General features: G+C 49.7%; 1 protein-coding gene across 1 annotated transcript; it reads left to right on the top strand.

Annotated features, from left to right (window-relative positions):
- Positions 1 to 1,105: 1,105 nt before the first annotated feature.
- On the top strand, positions 1,106 to 13,098 carry LOC309717156 (immunoglobulin superfamily DCC subclass member 3). The gene is made up of 13 exons (XM_082551485.1): positions 1,106 to 1,352; positions 1,457 to 1,601; positions 1,682 to 1,812; positions 6,177 to 6,314; positions 6,408 to 6,566; positions 10,579 to 10,744; positions 10,838 to 11,088; positions 11,330 to 11,494; positions 12,115 to 12,303; positions 12,387 to 12,494; positions 12,572 to 12,695; positions 12,785 to 12,884; positions 13,008 to 13,098. The coding sequence occupies exons 1-13, from the start codon at positions 1,121 to 1,123 to the stop codon at positions 13,086 to 13,088; spliced, it is 1,989 nt and encodes a 662-aa protein (XP_082407611.1). The 5' UTR covers positions 1,106 to 1,120; the 3' UTR covers positions 13,089 to 13,098.
- The last annotated feature ends 1,800 nt before the right edge of the window (positions 13,099 to 14,898 follow it).

The following is a 14,898-nucleotide window of genomic DNA, read 5'->3' as shown; positions in this document are numbered from 1 at the left end:
CGTCCTGGGGTCCGGCAGCTGCAGGGTTTGGTGTGTTTGGTTGTTTGTGGGATCCTTTGGGGGTGGGGTGTTGTGTCTTGGTTAACTTTTGTTTCTCTATTGTCGTCGTTCACACTAAAGGATTTGGTCCTGCTGCCAGACTCAGTCTTTCCTCCCACAGCATCCTCTCAAAGAGGCGATGGGGAGGAGGGGGGGAGCCTGGGAAAGTCACCTCAACCAAGTTCAAGTTGAAAAGGGCCAGAGGAGGGAGGAGGAGGAACGATGCATTCACTGAACAGCATAATAAACAGACACAAGACCTGCATTGGTCTTTATCTGAGGGGGCCCGCAGAGAGGCTGATCTGTGCTGTGTTTGAGGGGTGGCTGTAGAGCAGGTGGCGGTTTAGTTTGTTGCTCCAGCATGCCAAATATCCCTGGACAAGATGTTAGGTCCACTTTGCTCTCTGACACATCCATCACAGAAAGAATTCTGTAGAAATAATGTGTGGTATAAATTGCTCTGAGGTGGAGCAGGAAAGCGCTGTAGCAGTTCGTTCACCACGTGATGGAAACAACACACTGCAGACCTGAGCCCCGCTGCTTTCTGCTTCTTGTTCAGTCCAGGCCTTCAGATGATGAGAGGTGTAGTAACACGTAATTTAAAGACCTCAGTCTGTGTGACAGACCTGATTGATTATAATTGGGTGCATGCAGTCTTCTAACGTTCCCAGTTTATTTATAACAAACACTGGCTCTGATTCTTTCAGTACATATACATCATTGCCATCTTTGTTATCATTGCCATCGTCACATTCATGTGTTCATCATAGCCTGAGGGTCAACGCGAGCCCTGAGTTCTGCCTGCCGGAGTCACCTGGATACTGCTTTGGGCAGGTGTTTCCAGTCATCATCATCGCCACCTCATTGCCACCTCCTCGCCCTTATTATCATCATAACCCTCATCTCCACATCTGCCTCCTGTCAGTGAGTGTTTGTGTTTTTAAACCTGCTTCACCATCAGAAACGTGCACTGAGACTCCGCCCCTGACCCTCCTGCTTCCCCTTAGGTGTGCTCGGAGCGTTGGAGTTGGCCTTCTTGAAGGAGCCTGGTGATGTTATTGCGGTCAGGGGCCGTCCCCTGATGCTGGACTGTCAGGTGGAGGGGGAGGGGCCTATCGCTATCACCTGGAGACTCAACGGGGTTCCCATAGCGACTGGTACCAGAGCAACAGTGCTCACCAACGGCACGCTGCTCATCAGAAATTTCTCCAAGAGACGAGAGAGCAACGAGACGGATGCCGGAGAGTACGAGTGTGCAGTGCAGAACCGCTATGGCATGCTGGTCAGCCGCAAGGCCCGCGTCCAGCTCGCATGTGAGTTGCCGTCCACCCAAACACACAAAAAACATCAAACAAACCTCACAGTAACACACACGTGACCCACCTGTACTAACGGTCTCTTCTCCACCTCCCACCAGCCCTCCCTAAGTTCCTCTCTCACCCAGAGTCCATGCATGTGGATGTAGGGGGTGTGGCCAGACTCACCTGTCAGGTGAATGGTATCCCAGAGGCCAACATCACCTGGCAGAAAGACAGATGCTCACTGAGCACCGATAACCACAGGTATGTCTTTAGTGAAGTGTGATGAGATTAAATTTTAACGTATAAGGATTCAAGCCTGTTTGTATATGCTTTGTGTACAGGTACACCTTGCTTCCTAATGGCGTGCTGCAGATCACCGGCGTTCAGCGGACTGACAGCGGTTTGTTTCGCTGCATCGCCTCAAACATCGCCAACACTCGCTACAGCCACGAAGCCCAGCTGACTGTCACTGGTAAGACAAAACTGAGGGCAAGGTTCTGTAAGGCAAAACTCACATAATTAAAGACTGAATGCCCGATTTGGGGGTAAAAAGAGTCCAGACTGAGGGTAGAAGAGTCCGGACTGACGGTAGAAAGAGTCTAGAGTGAGGGTAGAAAGAGTCCAGAGTGAGGGTGAAAGAGTCCAGACTGAGGGTAGAAAGAGTCCTGAATGAGGGTAGAAAGAGTCCGGACTGAGGGTAGAAACAGTCCGGACTGAGGGTAGAAAGAGTCCTGAATGAGGGTAGAAAGAGTCCTGAATGAGGGTAGAAAGAGTCCGGACTGAGGGTAGAAGAGTCCGGACTGAGGGTAGAAACAGTCCGGACTGAGGGTAGAAAGAGTCCTGAATGAGGGTAGAAAGAGTCCAGACTGAGGGTAGAAGAGTCCAGACTGAGGGTAGAAAGAGTCCAGACTGAGGGTAGAAGAGTCCTGAATGAGGGTAAAAGAGTCCGGACTGAGGGTAGAAGAGTCCTGAATGAGGGTAGAAGAGTCCGGACTGAGGGTAGAAAGAGTCCAGACTGAGGGTAGAAACAGTCCGGACTGAGGGTAGAAGAGTCCGGACTGAGGGTAGAAGAGTCCTGAATGAGGGTAGAAGAGTCTGGACTGAGGGTAGAAAGAGTCCAGACTGAGGGTAGAAGAGTCCGGACTGAGGGTAGAAAGAGTCCAGACTGAGGGTAGAAGAGTCCGGACTGAGGGTAGAAAGAGTCCAGACTGAGGGTAGAAGAGTCCAGACTGAGGGTAGAAGAGTCCTGAATGAGGGTAGAAGAGTCCTGAATGAGGGTAGAAGAGTCCGGACTGAGGGTAGAAAGAGTCCAGACTGAGGGTAGAAACAGTCCGGACTGAGGGTAGAAGAGTCCGGACTGAGGGTAGAAGAGTCCTGAATGAGGGTAGAAGAGTCCGGACTGAGGGTAGAAAGAGTCCAGACTGAGGGTAGAAAGAGTCCTGAATGAGGGTAGAAACAGTCCGGACTGAGGGTAGAAAGAGTCCGGACTGAGGGTAGAAGAGTCCTGAATGAGGGTAGAAACAGTCCGGACTGAGGGTAGAAAGAGTCCGGACTGAGGGTAGAAGAGTCCTGAATGAGGGTAGAAACAGTCCGGACTGAGGGTAGAAAGAGTCCGGACTGAGGGTAGAAAGAGTCCTGAATGAGGGTAGAAAGAGTCCGGACTGAGGGTAGAAGAGTCCGGACTGAGGGTAGAAACAGTCCGGACTGAGGGTAGAAAGAGTCCTGAATGAGGGTAGAAAGAGTCCAGACTGAGGGTAGAAGAGTCCTGAATGAGGGTAGAAGAGTCCTGAATGAGGGTAGAAACAGTCCGGACTGAGGGTAGAAAGAGTCCAGACTGAGGGTAGAAGAGTCCTGAATGAGGGTAGAAGAGTCCGGACTGAGGGTAGAAAGAGTCCAGACTGAGGGTAGAAGAGTCCTGAATGAGGGTAGAAGAGTCCAGACTGAGGGTAGAAGAGTCCTGAATGAGGGTAGAAGAGTCCAGACTGAGGGTAGAAAGAGTCCAGACTGAGGGTAGAAGAGTCCAGACTGAGGGTAGAAGAGTCCTGAATGAGGGTAGAAGAGTCCTGAATGAGGGTAGAAACAGTCCGGACTGAGGGTAGAAGAGTCCTGAATGAGGGTAGAAGAGTCCGGACTGAGGGTAGAAAGAGTCCAGACTGAGGGTAGAAGAGTCCTGAATGAGGGTAGAAACAGTCCAGACTGAGGGTAGAAGAGTCCTGAATGAGGGTAGAAGAGTCCGGACTGAGGGTAGAAAGAGTCCAGACTGAGGGTAGAAGAGTCCTGAATGAGGGTAGAAGAGTCCGGACTGAGGGTAGAAAGAGTCCTGAATGAGGGTAGAAGAGTCTGGACTGAGGGTAGAAAGAGTCCGGACTGAGGGTAGAAGAGTCCTGAATGAGGGTAGAAACAGTCCGGACTGAGGGTAGAAAGAGTCCGGACTGAGGGTAGAAGAGTCCGGACTGAGGGTAGAAACAGTCCGGACTGAGGGTAGAAAGAGTCCTGAATGAGGGTAGAAAGAGTCCTGAATGAGGGTAGAAAGAGTCCTGAATGAGGGTAGAAAGAGTCCGGACTGAGGGTAGAAGAGTCCGGACTGAGGGTAGAAACAGTCCGGACTGAGGGTAGAAAGAGTCCTGAATGAGGGTAGAAAGAGTCCAGACTGAGGGTAGAAGAGTCCAGACTGAGGGTAGAAAGAGTCCAGACTGAGGGTAGAAGAGTCCTGAATGAGGGTAAAAGAGTCCGGACTGAGGGTAGAAGAGTCCTGAATGAGGGTAGAAGAGTCCGGACTGAGGGTAGAAAGAGTCCAGACTGAGGGTAGAAACAGTCCGGACTGAGGGTAGAAGAGTCCGGACTGAGGGTAGAAGAGTCCTGAATGAGGGTAGAAGAGTCTGGACTGAGGGTAGAAAGAGTCCAGACTGAGGGTAGAAGAGTCCGGACTGAGGGTAGAAAGAGTCCAGACTGAGGGTAGAAGAGTCCGGACTGAGGGTAGAAAGAGTCCAGACTGAGGGTAGAAGAGTCCAGACTGAGGGTAGAAGAGTCCTGAATGAGGGTAGAAGAGTCCTGAATGAGGGTAGAAGAGTCCGGACTGAGGGTAGAAAGAGTCCAGACTGAGGGTAGAAACAGTCCGGACTGAGGGTAGAAGAGTCCGGACTGAGGGTAGAAGAGTCCTGAATGAGGGTAGAAGAGTCCGGACTGAGGGTAGAAAGAGTCCAGACTGAGGGTAGAAAGAGTCCTGAATGAGGGTAGAAACAGTCCGGACTGAGGGTAGAAAGAGTCCGGACTGAGGGTAGAAGAGTCCTGAATGAGGGTAGAAACAGTCCGGACTGAGGGTAGAAAGAGTCCGGACTGAGGGTAGAAGAGTCCTGAATGAGGGTAGAAACAGTCCGGACTGAGGGTAGAAAGAGTCCGGACTGAGGGTAGAAAGAGTCCTGAATGAGGGTAGAAAGAGTCCGGACTGAGGGTAGAAGAGTCCGGACTGAGGGTAGAAACAGTCCGGACTGAGGGTAGAAAGAGTCCTGAATGAGGGTAGAAAGAGTCCAGACTGAGGGTAGAAGAGTCCTGAATGAGGGTAGAAGAGTCCTGAATGAGGGTAGAAACAGTCCGGACTGAGGGTAGAAAGAGTCCAGACTGAGGGTAGAAGAGTCCTGAATGAGGGTAGAAGAGTCCGGACTGAGGGTAGAAAGAGTCCAGACTGAGGGTAGAAGAGTCCTGAATGAGGGTAGAAGAGTCCAGACTGAGGGTAGAAGAGTCCTGAATGAGGGTAGAAGAGTCCAGACTGAGGGTAGAAAGAGTCCAGACTGAGGGTAGAAGAGTCCAGACTGAGGGTAGAAGAGTCCTGAATGAGGGTAGAAGAGTCCTGAATGAGGGTAGAAACAGTCCGGACTGAGGGTAGAAGAGTCCTGAATGAGGGTAGAAGAGTCCGGACTGAGGGTAGAAAGAGTCCAGACTGAGGGTAGAAGAGTCCTGAATGAGGGTAGAAACAGTCCAGACTGAGGGTAGAAGAGTCCTGAATGAGGGTAGAAGAGTCCGGACTGAGGGTAGAAAGAGTCCAGACTGAGGGTAGAAGAGTCCTGAATGAGGGTAGAAGAGTCCGGACTGAGGGTAGAAAGAGTCCTGAATGAGGGTAGAAGAGTCTGGACTGAGGGTAGAAAGAGTCCGGACTGAGGGTAGAAGAGTCCTGAATGAGGGTAGAAACAGTCCGGACTGAGGGTAGAAAGAGTCCGGACTGAGGGTAGAAGAGTCCGGACTGAGGGTAGAAACAGTCCGGACTGAGGGTAGAAAGAGTCCTGAATGAGGGTAGAAAGAGTCCTGAATGAGGGTAGAAGAGTCCAGACTGAGGGTAGAAACAGTCCGGACTGAGGGTAGAAAGAGTCCGGACTGAGGGTAGAAGAGTCCGGACTGAGGGTAGAAACAGTCCGGACTGAGGGTAGAAAGAGTCCTGAATGAGGGTAGAAAGAGTCCGGACTGAGGGTAGAAGAGTCCGGACTGAGGGTAGAAAGAGTCCTGAACGAGGGTAGAAACAGTCCAGACTGAGGGTAGAAGAGTCCAGACTGAGGGTAGAAAGAGTCCAGACTGAGGGTAGAAGAGTCCTGAATGAGGGTAGAAGAGTCCTGAATGAGGGTAGAAACAGTCCGGACTGAGGGTAGAAAGAGTCCAGACTGAGGGTAGAAGAGTCCTGAATGAGGGTAGAAGAGTCCGGACTGAGGGTAGAAAGAGTCCAGACTGAGGGTAGAAAGAGTCCAGACTGAGGGTAGAAACAGTCCGGACTGAGGGTAGAAAGAGTCTAGAGTGAGGGTAAACAGAGTCTTGGGGTGTTTTTGAGGGTTTCTGGTCTTCTGGACACAGCTGCAGGATCCAGGATCTACAAGGAGCCCGTAATCCTGTCCGGCCCTCAGAACCTCACCATCAATGTCCACCAGACCGCCATCCTGGAGTGTGTTGCCACAGGAAACCCCCGGCCCATCGTGTCCTGGAGTCGCCTCGGTAACGCCTCCTCCTGCACTCATTGATCCAATCATTAGTATTGATTACCTGTTAAGATCAGCTGTGTTAATGATGGTGTCTGTGTGCGGTCAGACGGCCGGTCCATTGGCGTGGAGGGGATCCAGGTTCTGGGAACAGGAAACCTGATGATCTCTGATGCCACTCTGCAGCACTCAGGCGTTTACGTTTGTTCGGCTAACAGACCGGGCAGCAGGTCCAGGAGGACGGCGCTTGGACGCCTCATTGTACAAGGTAGGTACGCTTGCACACAGCAACAACACATCAGCTGGCCAAATGTGACCGAGCTGTCCTCACCTTAAACATTCAAACTTTTCACCTTAGAAGTCCTGCAGGTCAGATCTTTGATCTTCAGACTGAGGGACATTTCTGGATGTACGGCGTCTGTTCTGTTTGAATAAACCTTTATTTCTATTCACACTAAGTTTCAGACAAATCCATTCGGAATGGTTGTGATTATCAGAGAAAGTCGGTCAGGCACAGCGATGAAGGAACTGCTGCTGGTTGAAAATGAGTCATTCTCTGTCCTCCTTTCAAAGCGAGTTCTGGTTCTGGTTCTCCTGAAGGAGCAGCTTTTGGTACTGAAGTGACTCAGATGGCGGGCAGCGAGTCTGATTTGCTGGCCCCTCATCAATGATTGGTGTGCAGACTGAAACAAACCTGCTGCTCCTTCATGACTGACACTTCTCCTTGAAAGTTGGGCGCGTAGGATGTAGAGCCAATCATCCACTAATAGGAAGATCGGTGACTCAGTCCCAAATATTCCTGGGAAAGATGCCCTCAGATGCATCCACCAGAGTGAGGACGTCAGACAGGAAGTACAGGTGCAGAAAAAAGTGCTGGTGTTATGTGTGAATGAGGCAGTGCTTCGAGCACTCAGGTGGAACAGGAAAGAACACACCAATAAGATCCTCAGAACAAGCCTAAGGCAGACTTCCTGCGAACACAGCGGCGAGCAGCTGCAGAGCAACCGCTCCATCTGTTCAGCTCCACCTCATCATGTCGAGTGTGCAAACACACATGCAGTGTGCGTGTGTGTTCATCTGTCAGCTCTTGAACTTGACTGGTTGTGTGTCGAGTTCAGTTCAGCCTGCTGCTGTCGGACTCTTCACCCCCAACATGTGACTTCTGACCCTCTCTGTAAATCAGAGAGGTGACAGCAGCACCTCAGAGTTCACTTCCTGTTCACGTGAGCGCGTCAGACGCATTTGTTTCTGAAACCGTGAGGTGTTGATGATCTTATATGTGAGTTTGTGGGAGAAAAACGCACTGGCTGCAGCTTTTCCTGCAGTTTCTGGGTGCGTGCAGCCATGTGTCATCTACGCAGCAGGCACAGTGTTTTCCCACACACGGTGGAAAGACCAGCGCACAGCCCCGAGGACTCCATGTGGTTCCGATCAGAGTTTCCTCTGCAGCTCCACGCAGACGTGTGAGACGTTCAGGGACTCCTGTCCTGCTCGCTCAGCTGCAGCTCAGTCAGAGGTCATGTAGGAGGAGGGGTCAGAGGTCACACAGGCCCATTGTGAACGTGTGTGTGACTGAGAGCTTCATGAGAATCTGGATTAGCATGAGAAGAGCCCCACTTCACAATGAGGACTTTATTCCCACTGAAACTCCGTCTGTCACTCTGACACTCAGACTTGCAGACTGTCCTCACCACAAAAACACGAGTGCACAAACGGGCAGGGCCACAACAGACAGCCTCGGTCTAAACCCGACCGCGGCTCCTGCTCTGTGTGATGATCCAGCTTTCCTTGTCCTGCATGAAAGGGTTCATCCCTCATGCACCCATCTGAAGTCAGTTTGACTTAACGCACAAGTAAAACCACCCAAAGTGCTTTCCTTTTTTTTTTTTAATTCATATTTTTATTAAGGTTTCAAAAGCAGGCATTCACAATATGTACATCATGTAAGCATTCTTCATACTTAGGTTATCTGCCTTAGATACTGAAATAGTATTTTAATTTACATCCAAGTCATAAGGGAAGAATACTTACAACGATAGAAGTAATTGAAACCATCACATAATCCGAAAATCAAAAAACAAAAAACAAAACTAACACCCAAAGTGCTTTCCACTCACACAGTATGTGACGAACATGTTGTTACACAACAGCATCCAGAGGAGATGGCTCACACATCATCAGCGGCAGCGCCCACAGAGACCTAAACAGTAGGAAGAAGAAGCCACCGTAACAACCTTCTTTTCACCGACACGTCCACGTGACTCCCATCAGAGACAGACGCATTAACATCAAATCATTTCTTCTATTATTATTATTATTATTATTGTTGTGTTTAATTCAGCTTATTTCTATTGTTAGTTTCAGGGTGCGTCGTTTTCTTGTCTGTAGCTGGTGTGAGTTATCATTTTATCACATCTGAGTTGTTTTTACAAAGACGACTTCATCGTTTTACACGTGTGCCACTGTGAAACTAACTGCAAACAAAAAGCACGCGTGACAAACATGTCAATCAGAGACACGAAAATAAAAGCGAGGAGACGCAAAATGAACAAAAATATTCTCAGCAGTTTAATCAGAAGAGTTTTTAAAGATAAAGTCTTTTATTGTTGCCGTGCATCGTTCAGGTTGGCGTACAGCCCACACAACAACAACACAGAAACAGAACAGAAAATAGGAAAGTACAAATACACAAAATACAGTCCTGCTAAAAATGATAAAAAGTGTGTGTGTGTGTGTGTGTGTGTGTGTGTGTGTGTGTGTGTGTCAGATATGGGGGTGGACACATAAATACATTTTATTTGTGGAGGGATAATGACCGTTGACCTCCTAAGATACAGAACCCCAAGTTCAAGAGCAACACACACACACTTTTATAAATGACTCCTATTCATACCTCTCCCCTCCCCTCCCCTGTGACCTCTGACCCCTGACCTCCCCCTCTTTCCATTCAGAGTGGGAGGGGGCGGGGCTCTTGTGGGGTGACAGAGATGTGTGTGTACGGTTTCCCTGTAGCCATGGAGATGAAGTGGGTGGAGACAGACAGCTGTGTCTGTGTGTGTGTATGTGTGTGTGGTGGTGGGGTCAAAGGTCAAAGTGCTGTTCAAAGATAACAGAGACACAAGCTCAAGTTTTCATTCTGAGGACACGGCGTGTGATGATAACATGATGCGTTTTTAGTGATTAGCTTTATGTAGCGAGTTATTCATCCACCAGGTGGCTCCAAAGACTCAGCATCACCTTTGAAGACATGTATAAACCTCTGTTACAGTTACATTAAATATAAATTAAATACGTGTTAGCGTTTTGACCTTGGGCTCGTGGCTTTTCTCCCCGTTACGGCGCTGCTACGATGTTTGATAGCGTTCCTCACTTGTGGTATTTCTGAGGTTCTTTAGATAAAATGAGCACGTCTGTGTCACAATACGGCTGTGTGCAGGCAAGAGTAGGACCCAAACGCAAACTCGCAGAGACGAAAAGTAAACTCAAAAAGCACAGCTTTATCTCTGGCGTGGAGTGGGACACGAAAAACAACACAAAACTAAACTAGGAAAACTAAAGCACAAGGAGCCACAAGGAAAAATCACACAGCTATGAGGGAGGACGCAACCCTGACAAAGAGAAACATGGGGCTTAAATACACTGAGGGATAACGAGGGGGAATGAGCCACAGGAGGAGAGCACAGCTGGGAGTAATTAAGCAGGACGAGGCAAGGGAAGCAAAACTAGAAACATTAACATAGGACAGACTGTGAAAGTAAAACAGGAAACACACTGACGGGACTCAAGACGTGAACTTAACAGACTGAGGAGACAGAACATAGGGATCTGAAACATGGAACAGAAAGGCACAGTAGATCAACATGAACATAACAACGCCACAGGGGAAGAGTAAAACAAAATGCAGGGACACAGGACCTCTTTCAAAATAAAATGGGAAACATAATGAAACGCAAACATGACAACATAAGAAACACAGACGTGAAGCACATGAAGGACAAGGGAGACTTAACAGGGGTTGGAAACACAAGGGGAATCTAATAAACAAATGAACTTAGATAACCTAATGAACAAAATAAACTCAAACTTAAAACGCTGGGTCAAAAGACCCAGGATCATGACAGTCTGTCTGATTCTGACAGTTTTCCTGGTCGTCTCCACTCGTGATGGTGCTGCGGCACATCCCCCCACAGGCCTCACAGAGAATAAGTTTTCAGAGGGTAAACCACCAGCTCAGGTTTGCCCTGTGTTGAAATTGTAACGCTCTGTCTTCTGGACCGCAGCTCCTCCAGAGTTTGTTCAGTGGCCACAGTCTGTCTCCAGACCAGCAGGGGCCAGCGCCGTCTTCAGCTGCACGGCGTCCGGCGTCCCCGACCCCCACCTCATCTGGCTGAAGAATGGCAAACTGCTGATACCCAGCGGCAACGTCAAGCTCACCAACGGGAACACGTGAGATCCTTCTGTTTACGCTCAGAAGGTCTTTCTCTCTGTGAGGTTACTGCACGGTTTAACGTCCCACCTCTTCTCTGCCACCACCTGCAGGACGCTCGCCATCACCCGCATCACCCCCGAGGATGAAGCCATCTACCAGTGCATTGCCGAAAACAGCGCTGGCACCAATCAGGCCAGCGCTCGCCTCGCCATCAGCCAGGGCTCAGAGCTGCCCGAGGCCCCCAGCGGCCTCCAGGCGGCGGCGCTGAGCTCCAGCAGCCTGCAGCTGACCTGGGACCAGCCGGCAGAACATGTGAGCCAGCAGATCATCGGATATGTCCTGCACATCAGGAAACTGGGCGGTGAGAGAAGGGTGGGGTTGGTATTTTTAAGTCTGAGATCGTCCGTGTGAGGAGACTAGAAATGAGATTTAAGGGTAATGACGTGATATGAACTTTCTCTGTGGGGGCATAATTACTGGTTCCTGATTGCCTGGAGACTGATTGGTGCGTGTAACCGATAATCCCAATCAATCAGTCTGCAGCACCATCACCGACTGTGGATGCTTTCACCTGTTTGACCTTTGATCTGTGACCTCCTCAGAGCCGGACAGTGCTGAGCTGCAGGAGGCCGTCAGTAAAACCACCTTCAAACACGAATTCAGCAACCTGGAAGCTGCCACCACCTACTCCATCTACCTGAAGGCGTACTCGGCGCTGGGAGGCAGCCAGCAGTCTGACAGCATCATGGCCAGCACGCTGGGCGGTGGTAGGTCACCTCTGACTGCTAACACTGAAAACACTCACACTATATCTAATATCTATAAAACCTCGCCATCTGAAGATGGTGCCACAGCATTCCAGCCTCGGAAAAGGACCTCCACCTAAAAGTAATCTCCTGGGTCTGAGTTCACGAGGTGTTTCAGATCTACTCACAAGGACGTGAAAACATTAGCTGAAGCCTGCTATGAAGGTCTGCAGCTTGGTCCTGAATGGAGCTGATGAAGCTGTAGATTTGTAGGATGGTAAAAGTTTCTGGTAAAGATGCATCGGTGTAAGGGCAGCGCTTCCTACCACACACAAAGAGAAGGATTGGCTTCATATTAGTGAACAGTAATCTGATCAGACGTTTGATAGAAGGATGGTGCAGCTCCACACATCTGCCAGCAGAGGGCACACCCACCCAGCCTGAGGCTTTAAGCACCATCTTTATGTTTCAGAGGATGAATGCAGAAACACTGTTTGATGTGTTGATGTCATGAACAGGGTTTGACCTCAGAGGTGCGGGCCTGGGGTGGGGTAGACCTGCTCTGATCACAATAAAACCATGTTTAAACGTTTTGGAGATGCTGTCTCTGTGAATGACCGCAGGCACTGTCTGCCCCACAGTTCCCAGTCCTCCCAGTTTCTTCACTAAGGTCCTGAACCAGACCGCCATGCAGGTGTACTGGGAGCTTCCGAGCAAGCCGGGGAAGCTGGAGGGCTTTAGACTGGAGTACCGCAGTGTTTCCAACCCAGAAGTGCAGGGGCAGGAAACCTTCCCAGCACACATCAACACCCACACCATCTCCCACCTGGGTGAGTATGAGGCTGGTGTGTACAGGCAGCCCGACAGGAAGTGGATACAGCGTTGTGATAATCTGTTTGTTTACTTCCTGTAGAGCCGGCGGCCATTTACGAAATCCAGCTGGTGGCGTTTAACGGGAACGGAGACAGTCCGTCCAACCGCCGCCTTGTATCTCTGGCAGAGGGAGAGAGAGCTGCAGCAGGTAGGAGCCTGACCTCTGACCTCTTGCACACCGTCACCAATGGAAGCAGTGTAACATGTGATGTTTGTCGCCCTCAGCTGGTTCAAGCTGTAACTGCGATCAGGCTGACAGCTCGACGTCCGCTCTGCTGGTCGGCCTTCACAGTGGCCTAGCCTGCATCCTCTGCTGCCTGCTGCTCGTCCTGCTGGCATACAGACGCAAGTAAGGCCTTCACCATCATCGTCCTCACCGTCCTCACAACCACCACCGCCATCATCGTCTTCATCATTCTCACTGTATTCTGTGCTCAGTTTTTTCTGCAGGAAGGGGGAGAGCTGGGAGACTCCACCCACTCTGAATGGCGTCAGTGGTCCTAAAGGCCACACACCTGAGAGCTTCGAGCTCAGCCAGGTAAACACACACACGCCTGGATGATTATTAAGGGATGGTCCTGATCCAGAGTTCGGGGTCAAATACCTGCCTGAGGAAACACCTTCCTGTCAATGACCCCCTTCTCCCTTGTTCCGCCTACAGAGATGCGATTCCACCCTTCCTCCATTGATGGTCATGGTTGAACCTGCTCTACCTGTTCACCTGGGCACAGGCACCGGATAAAACACCACACATTTCCCCCCCACCCCCGGACGCCGGCCTGTGGCGCCTTCTCTCCTCCTTACCACATTTAGGATAAGAGATTAACGCATAGATTATAATGATGATGATGATTTGTCTGAGGAAGCTCCAGGTGGCGTCTGATCCCACAGGGAGACTGAACCCGTTGAACTTGACTGCTGTGACACCAATCCCAAATGAGGTTGTCTCCAGATCAAAACCAAAGCGCAATTCTTCACCTGTAAACACACAAATTGTTGGTCACATGACTCTGGCTCCTCCCCCTGTGCGTTCAGATGCTGATGCTTACTTCCTGTTGAAACCAAAAGCTTTTTTCTTTAGTTTGGGCTCATTTTGTTTTAGTCACCGACGGTGCCGAGTTTCCAGAGACGATGAGGCCTTTTGCCGGCTTGACCAGAGACGGGCCTCTGAGATGCACCTGAGAAGGTGTTCTACCTGCCGTTTGCCGGTCCTCAGAGGCCCAGAGCCAAAGGGAATTATTGTTTCTCTGGTCAGCAGGTAACCTTAGAGGACGCTAACGCTCCTCTGCTCCGCTTTAGCCTTTCAGTGTTTGTCTGTCTCGTCGCGTTCGCCTCCGGTCAGGATGTGGACGAGGCCCACGGTCGGCTTGCCTCTCCTCCCCTCCCCTCTCCAACTCCTCCACCAAACTGTTTCCCCCCAAAGAGAGCTACCTCGGGCTTCATGCCAAACCTCTAAATTGCTGTTAGCCTCCCGCTGCAGGTCAAGCTAACCTACCTCAAACCAAAAGCCTCCTCTGGGACCTTTTCCCTGTTTTAACCTTTTTGCCCACGAGACCTTGGCTTCGTTGCTCTGGATCCATCCCTCGCTGTCTGTAGACATCTTTGCTTCTGCTGATGAGGGACGGAAGAGCAGCTCTGTACCTGAGAAGATCTGACTGCTTCACCTGGGAAAGGTGAGACAGGAAAGTGTGGGACATCTCTGGCCTTGTCTGTCCCGATTTCAATGAATTTTTTTTATGTTTTCAAGGGCTTCCACTTCCCGTTACCTGCCCACAGGTGTGTACAGCCCCATGAGCCATGTCTAAACTGACCTCTGATGTATTTTAATGCATCAAATGAATATAGATGAAGAGCAGCTTTCTGTAGAGTTCAGCCAAATATTATTTAAAATGAGCTGAATGCCTTCCAAAGAAAAGAAAAACTAGTTTACCTGCATTTCCTGTTTGTTTTCACTCCAGTTCCTGTCTGAGTCGAAGAACAAACAAAACCAAAATAATTCCTCGCCATCACATTTTATGTCTCACACAAAGACTTTGGAAAAAGGAGTGAAAGTATATTTTCTTATGTCGTGGTAGGATGAGCTGTCAGGAAAACCAAATAAATGAAGGATAAAGCCGCGCTGACCAAAAGCTCAGAAATATCCAGATATTATGTTTGTATTTACGCCACAGAGCATGCTCACTCTGTGCGGATTAATGTCTCTACGAGTGACCTCCGACCCCCTGACCTCCTGATCCTGAGGACTTTACTGTAGCCCTCTGTGACCGGGACCAGGTCCCGTGTCTGATCCGTGCAAACATTTTCCAGACCAACAGAGAAAAATCGTCCATGTTTTAGAAACGTGTCCTTCTTCCAAACATACATTCTTCAAATTTAACTCATAAATGATATTTTCTCTCTGCAGGGAACATTGAACTCTTTTTGGTTTTTGATGTTTTGGCATTGGTGCTATCTAAAACAAGTTAAAAGAGTAGAAAAACAGAATGAAAAGATTGGATTTGCTGATGAAAATGATCCGGTATCACCTCGAGTACATGAACGCTGTGCTTGGC

The sequence above is a fragment of the Aulonocara stuartgranti genome (assembly GCF_965226115.1).
Source record: "Aulonocara stuartgranti genome assembly, chromosome: 11".
In the NCBI taxonomy this organism is placed as follows: Eukaryota; Metazoa; Chordata; class Actinopteri; order Cichliformes; family Cichlidae; genus Aulonocara; species Aulonocara stuartgranti.
This window is presented reverse-complemented; position numbering and strand designations above follow the sequence as displayed.